Source organism: Otolemur garnettii, unplaced genomic scaffold (genome assembly GCF_000181295.1).
Source record: "Otolemur garnettii isolate 467f Iridium unplaced genomic scaffold, OtoGar3 scaffold00122, whole genome shotgun sequence".
In the NCBI taxonomy this organism is placed as follows: domain Eukaryota; kingdom Metazoa; phylum Chordata; class Mammalia; order Primates; family Galagidae; genus Otolemur; species Otolemur garnettii.
This window is the reverse complement of record NW_003852517.1, coordinates 3,816,675-3,834,737: the sequence shown is the minus strand read 5'-3', so window position 1 is coordinate 3,834,737 and position 18,063 is coordinate 3,816,675. Positions and strand designations below refer to the sequence as shown.

The 18,063-nt window shown below is 41.0% G+C and overlaps 1 protein-coding gene across 19 annotated transcripts in view; it reads left to right on the top strand.

Annotated features, from left to right (window-relative positions):
- ZBTB20 (zinc finger and BTB domain containing 20) overlaps nt 1-18,063 on the top strand; it is a 777,433-nt gene that overhangs the window by 733,483 nt on the left and 25,887 nt on the right. For 15 of the 19 annotated variants that reach the window (XM_023517824.1, XM_023517826.1, XM_023517827.1 and 12 more), the window contains 2 exons: nt 599-762; nt 1,140-1,327. In XM_023517824.1, coding sequence (XP_023373592.1) covers nt 752-762; nt 1,140-1,327 — 199 coding nt within the window. In that variant the 5' untranslated portion in view covers nt 599-751. The remainder of the gene's footprint in view (nt 1-598; nt 763-1,139; nt 1,328-18,063) is intronic. The other 4 variants (XM_023517838.1, XM_023517837.1, XM_023517839.1 and 1 more) reach the window with 1 other exon arrangement.

The window sequence follows — 18,063 nt, the reverse complement described above, 5'->3', positions numbered from 1 at the left end:
AAAAAAAAAAAAAATACTTTTTCTGATCACTGTCCACATAATGATAGAAAAGGCACAAAGCCCAAGAAATTGGGAAAATGTACAGGGACTAATAATCTAACTCAGCTAATGTGTAGGGTTCATGCAAAAGTATTTATATTTAATTTAGTATCATCTGCATTGTCCTAGAGAGAGGAGACCTGGGCTGACTTATAGCTAAGCTGTTTTACTTCCTATTCTCAACCCCCAATAACAATTACTTTCACATTTCCTTTACTCATCTCTTCCTCACATCCAAAACACACAATCACACTCCTCAACTCCAGGATCATGCCCTAGACCAAAAGTCGAAGGGAATCTTAAGCATAGGATGAGTAAAAAGTTGGAGTAGAGGGTCTCTAAAGCTCTTCTCACTTTTCAGTTGCTCTTGAGCAGAAACTTCCATCACTACCTCCTCATCTATACAGCCTGCAAATTTAGATTGTTATTTAGGTATGGATTTAAAATAAAATCTAATAATAGCAAGAAAGTTGAATGCTCCATAATGTGTTCCATGAATAGAAACTTGAAGCCAGAAGGTACCTTTAAGGCCTTCTAATCCAAGCCCTTTATTTTACAGATGAGGAAACTGAAGCCCAGAGAGGTGAAGTGAGGTGCCCAAGGCCACACAGCAAATTAGAGGCACAGCTAGTACCATAGCTCAAGTCTCCTGACTCCCAGTCCAGTGCTCCTCCCATTACTCCACGGGTCCTGTCTCTAAGCTTCCTGACAAATGCTAGAACGGTAAACCTCCACTAGTATTTTTCCAGACCATGTTAAAACTCCTCTAAGGGGGGTAGGGGGGAGGATGCTTTCTTGGATAATGTCAGCCATACGTAGCTCAAGCTGTCTAAAGTTCTGGGACAGGGTCTTTTTATGCAGCCAACAGAGTCCAAATGTGGTGCTGTTTGCTTGGCCCATATGCTTTCATGTGTTCCCAGTTAGGCCATTACTGGAGGGAAAAAAACAAGAATCAGCTTGTTTTAAAACAAGGGACATACTGGACTCCCTCCCATCCCCCTTCAGGAAAAAAAAAATCAAGTTATCTTTAACAGATTCTAAAAATGCCTTTTCCCAAATATGCAGTCAGTTCCTTCAAAGGGCCCTTTGTTTATTTTCAGGAAGAAACCCAAGACAGCTGAAAACCAGAAGGCATCTGAGGAGAATGAGATTACTCAGCCGGGTGGATCCAGCGCCAAGCCGGGCCTTCCCTGCCTGAACTTTGAAGCTGTTTTGTCTCCAGACCCAGCCCTCATCCACTCAACACATTCACTGACAAACTCTCACGCTCACACCGGGTCATCTGATTGTGAGTACACCACTAAGGTGATGGTGTCTCCACAATGCTTGGAGTGGTGATTCTCCCCTGGGTTCGGGCTGTTTTGCATTTAGAGCAAGCCATTTGCATTTAGTCTTCTGAAGTAGCAGGTACTGTGCCACCATTTTGATTCAGCCAACATCTATATATCTTCAAAGCTGGAGTGTATCTCAAAGCCAGGTGACCAGATGTTTGACCTTAAAAGGCTGATTAATTGCCTAAATCACATCTCTCTTAGCATTAAACTCAGAGAAAGAAGCTGTGTTGCTGCTTTCTAGTTATTCTTGATCTGTATAATGGCATTTCCACCATTACCAATTTGAACATCCAAATATGGACCTCTGAAGGCCAGTTAGACACCAGGAAACATCCATTTTGAAATTACATAACACAAGTCAGATTTGCATTGTTATTGGAGTCTCATGTCGCTTGGCTGAATTTCTGTCTTTCCAGTTTTTAATTTATTTTGAAGTGGTTAAAGGATAGCATAAATTTACAGAAGAAAAGAGAATGGCTTCCAAGAATTCAGAAGCCACCCAGACTTCACATAGCCAATAGGAATTCAGGTTAAAAATATTTTTTAATTAAAAAAACTGCCTAAGGGCTAAATTTGGAAATGGGCAGCTTAATGAGATCGTAGCTATTGAAATCACTTCTTTGCTGTTTATTTTTGCCATCTTCCCACTAATCTGGGAGTCACTTCTTCAAATTCTATTTTAAGAAAGTTGATAAATCACGTTTAGGAGACTTTTTTTCTCTTTCTGAAATGTAACCCCCTACTTCAGAGAGAAAGAAACATGTGTGTTGACAATGGAAAGGAATGAAATAGCTTTGGAGCTGAATCCAAAAGAATATTCCTTTTAGTCTTAAGATACCCAACAACTCTTCTGAACTGATCTCCATAAAGGATGTCTGGTAACAAGCAAAGAACTGGCATGTTCTCCTTTAAAAATGAATAATATAAAAACCAAGAAAGTTTTATTTCAAAGATAAAATTCTGTCTGCAAATATAATATTAATTAGGAAATGAGATTCTAAATCTCCTATTGTTATTTTTTCTGGGAGAACAAATGTAAAATTCTGCAAGAGGGTGAGAGTTGCATGGGTCTGGGAAACTCCATTCCCTACTCCTTTCATCATCATAATCTCTAGATAAGGGAAAAGACCTAGAGGCAAGTTTGGGGTATAGAGAACTTGTTCTACTTATGGTTGGCCTGAGACCACACTCCAGCTGTCACTAGAAAATGAAAAGAGAAGTAATGTGATCCAAGTCTCCATGGCCCATGTGATTTCTGCAAAGTTGTAGCTTCTATAAGAGAAACGTAGAAGGAAGTCAGAAGCAGAGACTCTGTTCTGTGGACCGTTGTCATAACGGCATCCTTGGACCTTCTTGCCTGGCAGTCTCCATCCTAATAGTAATTACAGGAAGAATTGGAAGATAGTGTGGCACAGTGCCCATGGACATGTGCACGCTTACCAGGAAGGTAGCCCGTTCCTGTGGTGAAGGGCCTGGAGCTTCTGCGTGCAGACCTTCATTGCCTGGCTTTCTGCCACACCTTATGGGCGTGGATTGCATAGAATGGCCTTAGCCCAGAAATCTGTTACAGCAAAATGAATGTTTTGCAGAATAGAAAAAGCACTGGGCTTCATTTATTGTACCTTACCGGGCATTAGCATGAAATATGTTTAAGGCATAGTATCGTGCTGCCATACAGCTTCTTGGTGACCCCAAGGAAGCCAGAGGATTTGAGCTCAGTAGGGCGTCTGAATGCACTTGGAAGGAGAACAAATTGGGAGGAGAACCTAATCTCCAGCTGTTTAGAAAGTCATTTCGATTTTGCCATTAAGATGTGTAAGTCTTCTCTGCTCTAACCTGTTGTTTAAATTGATGATACTTTTCCCCAAACATATTTGGAGTGTAGTTTGTCCTGATTTGAGCCTACACTTAGAGGAAAATTGTTTTTAGGAAAGATTCACAGAAATCTGTCCATTTGGAGATTGCTTGAGGGAAGACAGGAAAAAGGTTTTATTTTAAGCTGTTAAAATTTTTGGATGCTCTTCTTGCATTCAAGAGGATTTTTTTTTTTTTTTACTTTCAAATGTCATTCTTACCATAGATTAATTTAAAAGCCTAATTTCTTTAAGGTAAAATATTCAGTTCCTATTTAGAACTAACAGATTTGGGGCATTTAAAAATAGTGCCCTTGACTTGTTAGTCTCTTTAACTTCAGAAACATTCCACCAGTATGTGGTGTTCCAAGCTTTCACAAGTGCCTGAATTTTTATAGCACCTTTTTATTTGTCATGTGTTTAGCAAAATTATTCTTAGTCATGCCTTAATGCCCATTTCCTGTCAATCAATGTGATTCTTCCCAATTTACAGATGAGAAAACTGAAAAAACTGATACACAGATGAATGACTTCCTCGTGGTTAACTCATTTGGGTCCTGAGGGGTGTTCATGGATTTTCTCTCATTGTGAGAGCATTTCTCATGGGAAATCTCTACTCCAAGCCCAAAAATGGCATTCCTGGCTCTAAACAGGCATATAGAAAATGTACTACTACTTATATTGGTGACGGGGTTACATGACAGATAAAACATCCTCACAAAAGAGAAGTCAGCTCTGCCTGTGAACTGGCAAGGGTGGGTAAACCGCGGTGTATTTGCATATGGAGAGCACACGTTATGTTTTAGAGTGCAAAGATGACAAGGCTGACCCCTTAAATTCTCACTTGGCTGTTAACTTGCTGAGCCACATCAAATCTGGCAGAAGATCCCAGGGCTATTCAAGACAAGAAGGAAGACGGTGGCGATTTGCTTCCCTTTGTGAGATCACAGTGAGGTTGCTCTGGCTGCCTCGCAGTGCACCACTGGCACGGTTTCCTTTCAGCAATATTCCCCCATCACCTCCAGCCCGGCACCCCTTCACCATTTCTGAAAATCTAATGGTAAACTAATTCAGAGGAGGATAAGGGAAGGCAATAAGATGAATGTGGGGACGCAAAGGGTAGAAAGTCCCTCAGCGTTTGACGAGAGCAGTTACCCACTGAACAGGCTGAGTATGAGCTGAGCCAAGCTCTCCCTTTAAATGCTGAAATGGGACTGAACCAAGTCAGTAGAGCAGACGAAGCTCTCCATATGAAAAACCTTTCTTGACAGCTATCAAGCTGTACCACATCACAGTCATATACATGTGATAGACACGACCAGAACTTGTACTTGCATATTTCTTCCATTTTGTTTCCCCCCCAGATAAGTCTCCCATTGAAGGGAGAAGTGATTCTCCTTCCTTGGCGGTCCTCCCCACTTCTGGCTGTAGATTCACCTATGCCGACGTCTTCTCTTGTGTTGGAAGCTGAAATTGTGGTTACTCACCTTCCCGTGTTTTGCCCTGACCTTATCAGTCTGTCTCGGTTTTTGTGTCCTCGCCAGGATGCACTTATGCATTAACAGTTTTTATTTATTTTTAATTTAACCTTTACACATTACCAAACTGTTGTGTGGGTGGGTTTAACTTTAGCTCAGAAGGCAGTGTGATTCTGCCAGGGCTGCGCGCTGTCGAGGAGTCTGGTGGGCTCCTCCTTTTCTACCTCTTGTCATCTACCTTCCTCAGCCTTCTCCCTCCCAACCGGTTGCTTCACCCGTCCAAGCCCCTGTGATTCAAATTTTTAGTACACTTGGCTCACTTTGAACTTTTAAGCAATTTTTTAGAGAATGAAACAAAGAGGATTTTTATGGCAAACTCCATTAATGCCACATTAAGGCTGACATTTTAATTACCCCAAAGTCAGGAAATGCAAAGTTCAGGTTCCCACAGCAACAGAAACTGTCCCCTTGAGTGCCAGCATCACAGCAAATTCTTTCATACCCTGATTACACAACACTGGGCATGGGGGACATTGTTTTTGTCCACATACGTGGAAAGGAACACAGCTTTTATCCTTTGTTTCTTTCCTGTAACTACAGTTGAGGCCATGGGTCCTTAGCTTCCCTCCCCAAACCATCTATATGTATTATCCTGGAATGGAAGACTGTTATAGTTCTACATGTGCACACGGACAGAATTAAAGTTGCTGTGGGAACATTAACTCTGATTTCCGGACTTCCGTGCCAGTCACATTTAAACCATAATGTTGTAATTTTTGGCATGTAATAAATGTGCATTTCATGTACACAGACAGAAAGAAGCATAAAATGTATTTTAAAGAGCAATTAATTACTAACTTTGTGATTAAAAAACATTTGGTGCATGTTCCTTCCCATTTAGCATCAGCTGCTGGTCTTAGCCAGGCCTAATAGATGACATACTGTGTCTCATCCTGTATCTCAGATGTACTTACTGTATGTTCCTGTTCTTCCAGATAATTAATTCCCTTAGTAAAGCTGTAGGGGGAAAACAAAATGGAAGGAATATGCAAGCATGTAAATAGGGTGAAGGATATTTTGAAGGAAATGATTCATTTCTGCAAATAAACCTCTTAGTCCCTGATAAAGAGCCAGAAATCTGCTAAGTGGGTGTAGACAAAGGTTTCTGGCCACCTTAGAGCATCTGGTTCGGGGCCATAAGAACAACTTGAAAGCAGATTTCCTCATGAATTCCAGGCATGCCCACTGGGGGAGTGATTTTACTCTGTAGAAACTTTTTAGGCTTAAGACTTCAAAAGTGATTTCGCTCCATATAATAACCTTTTAGTTATACTGTATTCAAACTAGAAAGTCAAAGTGGTAGGAAATGAGGTGACTTGAGGGCTTTGCCAGAGAACCCCCTGACTTAGAAAGTAATGTTTTTTCTTCCCTTACATTTGAATCTGGTGACCCATTTGTGTGAGAGGAGAAAGTGTTTCGAACTAACTGAACAGGTGTGAGAGTGAAAGGAATTAGTAGCAATGTTCTATGGGACAGTATTTTAAAATGCAAATGCTTGAGTTTGCATTTGAAACCAGGTGAGCTAGAAATTGTACTGAAAGGCTATCTTCCTTAACCCTGAGGTAAGGCTTTAAGGGAACATCGCGCAGTGAAGAACCTCGAGCTGTTTGTTCAACTCTCTCTCTCCTGTTATGTATTCCTTTTTTTCCTTTTCAGTTTTGTTGCATATGGTATTTAACCTTTAAGAAAGATACTTCAGTTTTACAAGGCTCTGATTTGCTTCTCCTTGGGCTGTCTCTATGTGTGAATGTGTGTCTGTATGACTGAAAACTGCTCAAGCAAGTTTGAAGGTCTCTGGCAAATCTGACTGAGTGTTCAGAAAGTTTCCAATCGGAAAGCTGATTCAGGATAAAACCTTCCAAAAACTTCCTGAGGCACCTGTTCACATGAAAAGATTGGATTTCTGTTGGAGGTGCTCAGAAGGCACTGTTTATAACTGAAGATCTCTGTTTGGTGTGCCAAAAAATGAAAAACATTTTGGCCCCAAAAAACCTCCATAAATGTTCAAAATGTATAATCAAACAAAAGCTTCATTTGGATTCAAATGCATGAATCTCAGCAGATGTGTCTAAACTAACTGGAATCCCACAGGAGCAGCTGAACTGGATTTTGGTATGTCTTGATAACTGAAAGAGTTATTCTTAGACTTTGGAAGGACAAAAATGGTCCATCTGTGAAGAACTGTAATAGAGACATGGCAAAAAACAGCTTCCTCTGAAAGAGTTTATTTATGGAATTTAGGACAAGTTGGACAATCCTGAAAACATTTTGGGGTCACACTAATTTGCAGAGGAGAGATAGCCAAAATGGGATGGAATAACAGCCATAGACAGTTAGTATCTGATGGCTTGCTATTAATTTTCTAATAAATGCCGTATTAGTTAAGCGGTAAATAGAGCATCTTTGGTACAACTAAGTGCTCTCATTGCCGCCAAAGTATCCTGCGATTCTTTTTATTATACCTCCTATAATCATATACTTATCTTTTAATTTAAACTATTTTTCTGTCATTTCATTCACCAACTAAACCCCTTACGTGTTAAGTGTGGATTTTATGTCTTTAAAGATAGTCTTTCCCTTTTTAAAAAGTCACTTATCTGTCTCTGAGTTAATTGATATGTAATCCCCTGAGAATTATTTTTATTATCTTTTATACCCTCTGATTTACATATTTAATACTTATATATTAGGAAGCCTGTTAAATTTGTTTATTTGCTCTAATTTTCTAGAGTTTAAAAGCATATTTTTTGAAGCTTTGTGTCTTAAACCTACCTCTGTTTATAGAATCGGTCCTCTTTTTATAAAACATGCCCTTTCCCCACACTGCTAATTTAGTTGGGTGTCTGCCTGGGGCCACACGAGGCAGGAATCTATGGGGGTCCCTCTCACTGCATTCCTTCCTGCATTCGTTCCTCATTTCGTTGTTACCTGAGGCATTGGTCTGATGTTACCAAGGCTCTGCCTCTGCACCACATCCTCAGTCAGGATGAGGGATGAAGAGATCAACAAGATCCCACCCACCCACTCCTGAACCTGAAAGGGGGTGAACACAAACGCACACTGAGCATTTGACTATGCCCAGAATACCACCGAGCCCATGGGGAAGAAGTCTGTGGCGGCGGGCAGGGCCCCCTAGCCAGGATGACTCAAACTGGATAATGAAGGGTAGGCACGTGTAAAGTAGAAAAGGGAGGGAGGGAATGGCCTTCCACCACGCAGAAAGAACGGAAGCACAGCCACAGAGGCACAAGGAGAGCGTGGTGTCTTCAGGAAACAGAGCCGTTCAGTTCTGATACTAAGGCCTTCTTACATTTTGCCTCATTCTAATCACAGGGCAATTTGTATCTCAGTAACATTCCCTGTCGTTATAGTTTGGCTGGGCAGAATCGTATATCTCTTTTAGAGATATTTCCTTCCCAAATAAATAATAAGGCAAGACATCTGTTTATTTTATATTAGGCAAACCCTTCCTTCAATCCATGTAGTCAGTAGAAGAAAGTATTCTGAACAATGCAGAGATGATTTATTGATCAGCAAATCTCAAAATAACCCTTCTTTTTGAGAGAGGTTCACCCTGGAAAGATGGAGTCACCTACAGGTGTCCTGCTGGAACTTAGTCATTGGCTCACGGCCTCCCCAGACTCTAGCAATCTGTCCTCTTATGAAATCCTCCCAGGTCACTTGGGAAGTCTGGTCTCATTGCCCATTGCCTCAAGTTACACCGTGTCTTATTGCTCTCCCAAATATCGCGTTGGTGTACTTTTCGTTGTCCTTCTGTAATTGTTAGGGCCAAATGCTGATTCTCAGGGCTTCACTCTTCATCTTGCCATCCCAGCTCTTGCTGGAATACATCTTCAATTCTTATCCGCAGCTGCTACTGGCAGCTTCGTATGTGTTTTCTGTGCTTGTAGCAAATTTCATTATATAAAATTCGTGCTCCTCTACATCTGACAAAGGCTCCTCAATCCTACCTTAAAAAATAAAAAAATAAAAACCCGATGTGCGGGACTGCCCTTGGAGTTGGGCCGTGTAGGATTGATTGAGAACATGCATGAGGATTCTTGAAGGGCATCTTTGCTTTAAAGAAATTTCAACTCAAGTCTTTAACCAAAAACCATCATCAAATCCTGTATTACCTCAACAGCAGAATGATCACTTTCTGCCTTCATCTTTGCTTTTCTTCTGCTTCTATAGTTTGAACTTTTTATCAGCACTAAAAGAAATTAAAGTTTACCTGACCCAAACTCATTATTGTACAAATGAGGAAACAGAAGCTCAAAAAAGGCAAGTGTCGTAGCAAAAGGTTCCCAGCATATTGCGTGACAGAGCCAGAAACAGAACCCTGCTCTTTTCTCCCACCATATACGCTGCTATTATGGAGTCTGCTTCTGTGACAATGTATGTTTTCTGAACAGAAAAGAGTCAGGGTGATCTATCTATGGATTACTGGATGCTTTTAATGTGGAGGACCACCAGCTGGGTTTTGTGCAGAATACAGTCTTATAAAGTGGAGCCTGTGCTCAGAGACTTAGAGCCTTATAGAGAAGACCAGATGCACTCACAAACCACTAACCTGCAGGTGTTAAAGACGCATCCCTATCCCGATAGCCAGCAGAGCCCTGATTCACTCATTTGGCAAGTCTGTACAGAATAGATCTCAGGTGCCTGCCACTACCAGGAGCTCTGTGAGGGCACACAGGTGGAGACACACAGCCCCCACCATCAAGAATCTAAAAACATAGCACATGTCCTCAAGTCACCATTATCTTAGATAGCATATAAAAAGTTTATAAAATATGTTTTGATCCAGGTAATGGTAACATCTAGTTAACTTTATCAGAGAAGCTTGGTTGGGCTTGAGGTCCTTTGAAAGAGAAATAGAATTTCACTGGAGGTGAGGCATGAGGGAAAGACTGAGGGGTTAGCACTGGAGCGCAGAGCTGTGAAAAGGTTTGAGGTGGGGGCTGCCATGATCAAGATTTTGCTTTAGAAAGATCTAATTCAGCAGCAAGGGTATGGAGGAGGCACAGATTTGGAAGGAAGAGAGCCCAGGTGCATTGTCAGTAGTTCACATTATGAAAGAGCTGGTGTCAGGTAAGTGGGAAGGAGCCAGTTCAGCAGACTTTGTGCATAAGGGAGCTGAGAGTAGGTAAAAGAAGGAAAATTACCAAAGATAGCGCCAAGAAATCAAAAGAAGAAGATGAAAAGGGAGCGTTCAGAGGAATGAAACAGAGTCCTTTCCACATAGTGCTGAGTCTGAAATACCAGGGTGGTCCAGACAAGTAACATTGTCAAATGTTACAAATAGGGAACTCGAGTACAGCAGTTTGAAACTAGGACTACAACACTTTGGCCAAGATGCTATACTTTGAGCCATAAATGTGGCAGTAAACTTGAAAGACGACTTTGTTAAGAGAAAAACAATGAAAGCAGAACCTTGGGAAGCATAACATTGAGTGATAAGGAAGAGAACAAAGAGCCATCAAAGGAGGAAAAGAAAAGAGGGTCAGGATGATGGGAGAAAGACCAGGACAGCACAGATAGACCATCAGGGAGGGGAAGGGTCACAGGGTCAGGGGCTGCAGAGGAGGGAGAAAACTGGGAAAAGATTACCTTGGGTTTGGAGGGGTTGTTAGCTTCCTGGAGGGCTGTCAAGAAAGCAGAATCAGATGTGTCACCAAAAAAAAAAAAAAAATTGAGGCTGGTCATGGGGGGGCATGCCTGTAATCCTGGTACTCTGGGAGGGCAAGGCAGGAGGATTGCTTGATCTCAGGACTTCAAGACCAGCCTGAATAAGAGCAAGACTTCATCTCTACAAAAAATAGAAAAATTAGCTGGGTCTCATGTCACAGGTCTGTAGTCCCAGCTATTCAGGAGGCCGAGGCAGGAGGCTCACTTGAGCCCAGGTGTTTGAGGTTGCAGTGAGCTATGATGATGCCACTTCACTCCACCTGGGGCAACAGAGCAAGATTCTGTCAAAAAGTAAATCATAAAGAGTGGTTCAAGAGCAAACAGGATAAATAGGAAGGCAACAATTACAAAGCACTTTTTAAAGAAGTTTAATGGTTTAAAAAGAAATAATGAATGGGTAACTCAAAAGTAGGGTAATGAATATTTTTATGATGAAGGAGTCCCAGCTTATTTATAGACTAAGAAATAAAAACCAGTGTTAGGGAGACTCTGCAATTAAATAGGCAAGGTGAGAGGGAATTAGATCTTCCATTTCACAGGACAATTAGAATGGTAAATATATGTAAAAGAAATCTAAAGGCACTACCTGAGCCTAATGAATCAGTAATTATATTATGTTCATTCTTTCTCTACTTCTTCCCAGCCTTGCTTCCTCCTCTTTTTAGCCAATAAAAAGTGTTTTGTGGCCAGGTGCAGTGGTTCATTCCTGTAATCCAAGCACTCTGAGAGGCCAAGGCAGGCGGAGACTAGCCTGAGCAAGAGTGAGACCCTGTCTCTTAAAACAAAACCAAAAAAAAAAAAAAATAGCTGGGCAATTGGCAGGTGCCTGTAGTCCCAGCTCCTTGGGAGGCTGAGAAAATAGGATCAGTTGAGCCCTAGAGTTTGAGATTGCTATAAGCTACAACACCGTGGCACTCTACCAAGAGTGACAAAGTGAGAGTCTGTCTCAAGAAACAACCCCAACAACAACAAAAAAGAAGTGTTTTGTAAGAATTGTTACATTACAAATATTCACTCAGTTCCCTACCCTCAGTAATCTCTGAACATTAAGTAGAAGACAGTATTGTCCTATATCTCGAGCATTCAAATTCTCTAACGATTTTTAAATTAAAGTATCACAAAGCATAATCCTTGTTTAAAAGCCACATGCTGTGAACTTCTTTGATGATAGGCCTAATTCTAGTAGCTTTGTAGTTACTCCTAAGAAACCTATGTGTTGCTCTCCTGTCCACCATCATTGTCACAAGACATCACATCATCAAGTTTATTACTCAGGGAGGAGGTGTTAAACTTGTTTACTTAGATTATGTTATTGGTGATGGTTAAAGACATGCTAAAGGTCACAGGCACCTGGGCACAAAGTATCTGATACAACTTCTACTTCAGGATGGTGATCTGGGATCAATCAAATCAAATATTCCTTTGATCTGCTATTAAATTACCTATAAAACTAAATGAAAAATTATTTTATCACTACTGTAAATTATATAAACAGCCACATGGAAGAATTTTGAAAATGAGTCTCTATAATTTCACAAGGCAGAATGAATTCATAGTTGATGTCAAAATTGACCTTGAGGAGTTTTTCCTTTCCTCTTCAATTCCAAAATAGTTTCCTCCTGCTTATTTACCCTCACTAATTTTAGCTTAGTTTCTGTTATCAGTTTTACACAAAGATATTAAACCAAGGAATACAGAAATTTTAAGAAAGCTTGAATTGCAAGTAGTATACAGCATAAATAATTTCAAGAAGTAATAATTAAATTAACTTGACCCTTCATTTCTTTGCTGTAATCAGTTTCTTTGCTGTCTAATCATTCATTCTCTTTGCCTCATTATCTTAACCAGATACTTGAATATAAGGAGATTATGGAAGAAGGTGCATACAAATTTGAGCTACAAGTGTAACTCTGTGTCTCATGGAAAAGACACATGAAAATTCTGAACGTCAATCCTTAGAAGTCAACCCTAGGGCTCGGCGCCTGTGGTTCAGGTGGCTAAGGCACCAGCCATATACACCTAAGGTGGTGGGTTCGAATCCAGCTCAGGCCCACCAAATAACAATGATGGCTGCAACCAAAAAATAGCCAGGCATTGTGGCGGGCACCTGTGGTCCCAGCTACTTGGGAGGCGGAGGCAGGAGACTCGCTTGAGCCCAAGAGTTGGAGGTTGCTGTGAGCTGTGAAGCTACAGCACTCTACCCAAGGGGAAAGCTTGAGGCTCTGTCTCAAAAAAAAAAAGAAGTCAACCCTAGGGAGAAGGATACCTGTCCTTTCCCCATAGAAATACTGTAGGTGTGTGCATGTAGCCCTAGATGTTTTTTAATTTTTAGGAAAACTGTAGAAGTCTAGAGTGTTCTATTTTAATTCTGACCTAAAGCCCTAGAAGGGTGACTGGATCCTGGGACTTGTCAAATGGCCTACGTAATCCTGGGTTAACATGCTGAGAGGTGCTCCAAGCAGGCCTGGTTTTCTTATACAGATAGAGGGTGCTCCCACCCTGCTCCACTCCCGATCCTATACTGGAACAGGAGTTCTTGACGTGGAGGACTAGGACTACAATGGTACCATGACTGGACCTCCCTCTTAGAGTCTGTGAACCTCCTGGGAAGATAAGTATACACATATTCATTCCCATAAGTATGTTGTTTTGGGACACAGATTTATAGCTTTCATGAGATTGGGGTCAGAGAACTAGAAGAGCTACTTCTCTAGGACATATCCTAATCAGCATCTGTATCCCCAAACTTGACCCCCATGTGTGAACTAAGAAGCAAGGAGAAGAGGTCCATGAGAGCACCCCAACATGGAAAAGCTCCTGAGGCCATTTCAGGTCCCTCCATCATGCCTTCTGGGCAAGGGCAGGTGTGATAACAGACTGCTGAAGCTATTTCTTGAACATGTTATAAAGGACTATGACTTGGACCTGTTATTCAGAAAATTTTTTCTCAACCCCTTGGTCTACTTATTCGCCCTCTTTAATGTGAACTTCAGCCTATAAATGCATTTGACATGCCTTTAATTAGCCTTCCTATGTTTCTCATAGGCATAATGAGAATGAAAACGGTATCCATCTCATAGGGTTATTATAAGAATTAGATGGAACACTATATGTAAGACCCTAAAACACCAGAAAAGTAGCCAGCACTCTGAATTTGAGCATTTGCTACAGTTGTGTGTTAGATTATTAAGTAAATATGACCTAAAACTGATGCAGCATAAACGGTGATTGTAACAGGTACCCCATCCTCCCCTCTGCACCCCGAGAATGACTGAGGCTCAAAAGCCCTGGGTAAATAGGATGAGAGTGTGTATAGAACAGCTGCCCTCTTCACTCTAAGAAAAGGCCAGAGCCCCTTTTCTTGTCCCTCTTGGATTCAGGCCTGGGTAGACTTGAGATGTTTCTCCATTATCTTTTTGCCTTGTTTTATTCTCCCATTTGTCTTTTTTTTTCTTTTTTCTAAAAATGGAAGAGGATTAATATTTAGTAGGTATGCACTCTGTGTCAAATACATTATCTTATGTCTTTTTTTTTTTTTCTGAAACAGAGTCTCACTCTGTTGCCCTGAGTAGAGTACTATAGCATCATCATAGCTCACAGCAACCTCAAACTCTTGGGCTCAAGAGATCCTCCTGCTTCAGTCTCCTGAGTTGCTGGGACTACAGACACCTGCCATGATGCCCAGCTAGTTTTTGTATGTTTAGCAGAGACAGGGTTTCAGTCTTGCTCAAGTTGGTCTTAAACTCCTGAGCTCAAGCAGTCTACTAGCCTCAGCCTCCATAGTGCTAGGATTACATGCGTGAGCCACCACACTCAGCCATCTTATGTCATTTGTACAAATCACACCCCATTTTATGGTTAAGGAAACTGGGGCTCAGAAAAGTTTGAAAACCTTTCTAAATGTTTTCTTTTTGGTATAGAGAATGTTTATAGAGAGTATTATTAATATTACATTATACTATTAACCTATTAAGTTCCTTCTTGTCCTTAAGTACCTGCTAATCAATAAAAGATTTAAAGTCATGGGGAGTAGATTTACGTGCTGTCTTACCTTGAACACACTGCAGAATCTGTAGCTACCCCTACATGCACCCTTAGGTCGCCTTTCACATGGCGCCTTCCAGCCCGAACACCTAAGAGGGAAAACATCGGTTCTTTAGAATGGGCAAACTTCCGAGAGCCCTTTCCAAAGAGAAATACTTTTCTTTCTTACATTTCTTACAAGTAAAGAAATGTCTTTTATATTTTTGAAAGACAGTTGGCTTGATGGCTTGAGAGTAGTTTGAAATAATTCAAAATAGAGGTAAACGTAGAAGAATAAATGAGTTTCACTGGAAAATTACTCCTAATCACCCTGTTCACTTACTTTCTTCCATTCTAAAGCAATTTGCTACTGCCAAGCAGTTGGAAAAATTGTAATCTTAAGAAATTCAGTAAGACTTGTTAGCTCATTGTACATAGTGAGCCCTGGCTGTTCCATGGTTCCCATATACCTTTTGGTAATGCGTGGAGGTAATTCTGGACATCTGCTTCCCTTAATTCCTGAATGGTTTTGCTGCTGAGTATAGAATTCCAGAGATACATGGGTAGGAACTTGATCTGCATGTCTCCTAGTAATAGTTGCAGATCAGATCAAAAGCCACACTAGATTGTGCGTAAGTCTGTATAAATCCCAAATCAGAGCTTTAAAATAATAACTTACTGAGTCATGATTTCTGCATCTCATATGCAGTATTCCTTAAATCACATGTTGAAGGCTAATCAGCAGAATCCAAAGACGCAAATTAGATGGTACAATATTTACAGAGAAAATATATGTGTAGCTTGAAAAGAAACGATTCTCAGGGTTATAGTCCCACCCCCACCCCGCCCCCAAAAAACATGGTAGCAATTGCAATCTGAACTGTCAACAATGTAGCCAAGAAGGGAATGAATATAAAAAGAGAAAAGAGAGAGATTTAAGACAGAACTTCTTGGTTCAAGGAGTCTGGACCTTCAAGAAAATATGTTTGAGAAAGATTCAGAAGAAATGCTAGGTAAGATGAATAATTCCTGTTCTTCAAATAATATCCTAGGAGTTTAATTATTAGATGTTTGTTTTGGTTAGGTGGAAGAATTCCTGTATGTCTTGTCCTCTGCAGAATCCCTAGCACTTGCAAAGTGCTTAGCCATAGTAGCTGCTCGGCAAATGTTTGTTGAATGAATGAATGAATGTGGTGGGGAGAACTGAGCAAAATTAAGGGTATAGTGCATTCGTGAGCATTTTGCCTGTTTGCAAAAGTGCAGGTACTGAGTTTTTACCTGATTTTTTTTTCATTTGGCAGACCTACAAATCAAAGTGTGTCACAGATACCCTCTGGTTTTTATGCCAGGGAAACAGAAAAGCTTGCGGTTGGATGTAGGCTGCTACATGTTTTGATTCTAATAGCAATATGGCAGGTCAACTTTGTAGTATAATCTGGTGCCTGTTTTTGATAGATATCATAGAAATAGATACTTATTTTCAAGATGTTCAAACAGATGATTAGGCGAAAGCTCTAAAAAACCTTGAAACAACAAAAAGGAAAGGTTTTCCCACTCCCACCTCCCATTACTGTAACATCCTGCACAGTTTTCTGCAATCCCACACCCTCCTCCTTGTTTCATCCCTTTCATGGGTCTAATCTTTGTCAAGGGAATACAGCATGTGACTGTCAGTCTAGCAAGGAGACAGTTCTTGAGAAATCCACCCCCCACACACACAGTGCTCCCGAGCTTCTCTCAAGGGAATGGCATGATTCAATCAGCAGCAGGCAGAGCTGGCCCAGGGAAACAAGAGCTTGGCATAGAATCCTAGTGCCCTCCTGCTAGAAGGGCCCTCAAGAGAGTTGCTTCATGCCCACCCTCCCTGAACTGGCTGGACAGTAGAAAGATGTGTAGAAAAACAAATTCCTGGCTGAATGAATAGAGGCTTAAATGAATGAGGGATGAGTTCACTCCTCCAGAAGTCTCTGCCATCCCACTTGAATAGAAAGGCTAACTTTGAAGGCACTCTGTTCTCCGTGGCACGATTTTGTATATACTCAGCTTTGGAATATGGTTGCCATCTGCTGCCAGTGCATAGGACTGAGGAAGTATTGGGGTGGGTAGGAGGAGGCCAGGGGAGGAAAAAAAGAGACACTTAAAACGAGCTAATGATCTCCTTTGTGTTGAAGTCTAGGTTTCAGAACATCAGTCCCGTACTTCAAGAACAAAACACCAGTGTGCCTTAGACCACACCAGGCGCCGGCACATCAGATAAGGCCTGCACTGTGTGGTGTTCAGACACTGAGCCTCGCGAAGTTCTAACAGTGAAATTAAAGAAGCAAACTGAGGAAACTGAAAGGAGAAAAGGCCTAGTAGGGTAACATACCATCAGGAGGCTCTGCAGATACGTGTCTTCAGGGTTACGGTAGTTCACAAATGAATCCATTAATTAAGGAGTTGGAAAATACTGTAAACCCAGGGAACTGAATGATCTTTAGAAGAGACAAAACACATCTCCGTACACTTTGAGTACCTTGTGATCCTTTAGTACAATCTCAGGGTAAAATCAACCTGGCTGTTGTGTACTGTTGGGGATTTAACTGTTGATTAAGAGTTGTAGATTTCTGTGCTGGGGATACGGGTGGGTGGTCCCTTAAAAACAGAAAAGGCTGTTCAGCAAAGCCAGTAAGACACAGAGCATGGCTGCAAGTTGGTGAATAGCTCATAGAACTTCCTGGTTCCCCCAATATTGTGTGTAGAAATTGTCAGTCACAACACAGAATCCTGTTGATAATTAATATACTGAAATGCATGCCAGAGAAGAATAATTAAACTGGGGATGTATGCTAATGAAAAAAATTATTCCAGTAAAGTTTACTTTTGAACACTTATTAGCTGGTTGGCTAAGCATAACATTTGAAGCACTGTTATATATCCAACAGTAGTTCGCTATCTCGAGTCTGAATTGCAAGGTGGCGAGGCAGAACTCTTTTGCCGTGCAAAGAAAGAATCTCATCAGAGACGTATGCAAGTATAAATTTAGAGACAAGGACAACCCCAGAGCAAAAAATCACTTAAGAGAGCACAGAGCGATTGCTGGGCAGCGTGTCACACTAAGTGCCGTGCAGCAACAAATCAGTACATCTGTGTTGGCTGTGGAGCAGCTCCGGCCGTGACTCCTGCCTACCAGCAGCAACAAGTCAGACGTGACTGTGACTCAACCACAATTAGGATATTAGTAATGCATTACATCTCTGTCATGTACAGTTTCTCTCCCTAGAACCCCTGCGGGCCTCCGTATTTTATTTTGTTTGTCCCTACAGCATCCCTGTGAAACATACACGTCTTCCTTTTACAGGTGGGATAAAGCGATCCACAAAGGAATAATTTAATTCTTTGTCTTTAAATGTGAAATGATTGATAATCATAATACGTACTAACCCAGGTCATTGTACCATTTTTCCCATTTATTTCAGATTTCCCAGGCAAAGGACACATTTTATCTTTCTCATTATTATTTTTTAATTAGTTTTCAGAAAAGTTGAGATAAAAACAGAATCTAACAAATATCCCATGGAGATATTTGGTGTTCTCTTTTCTTTC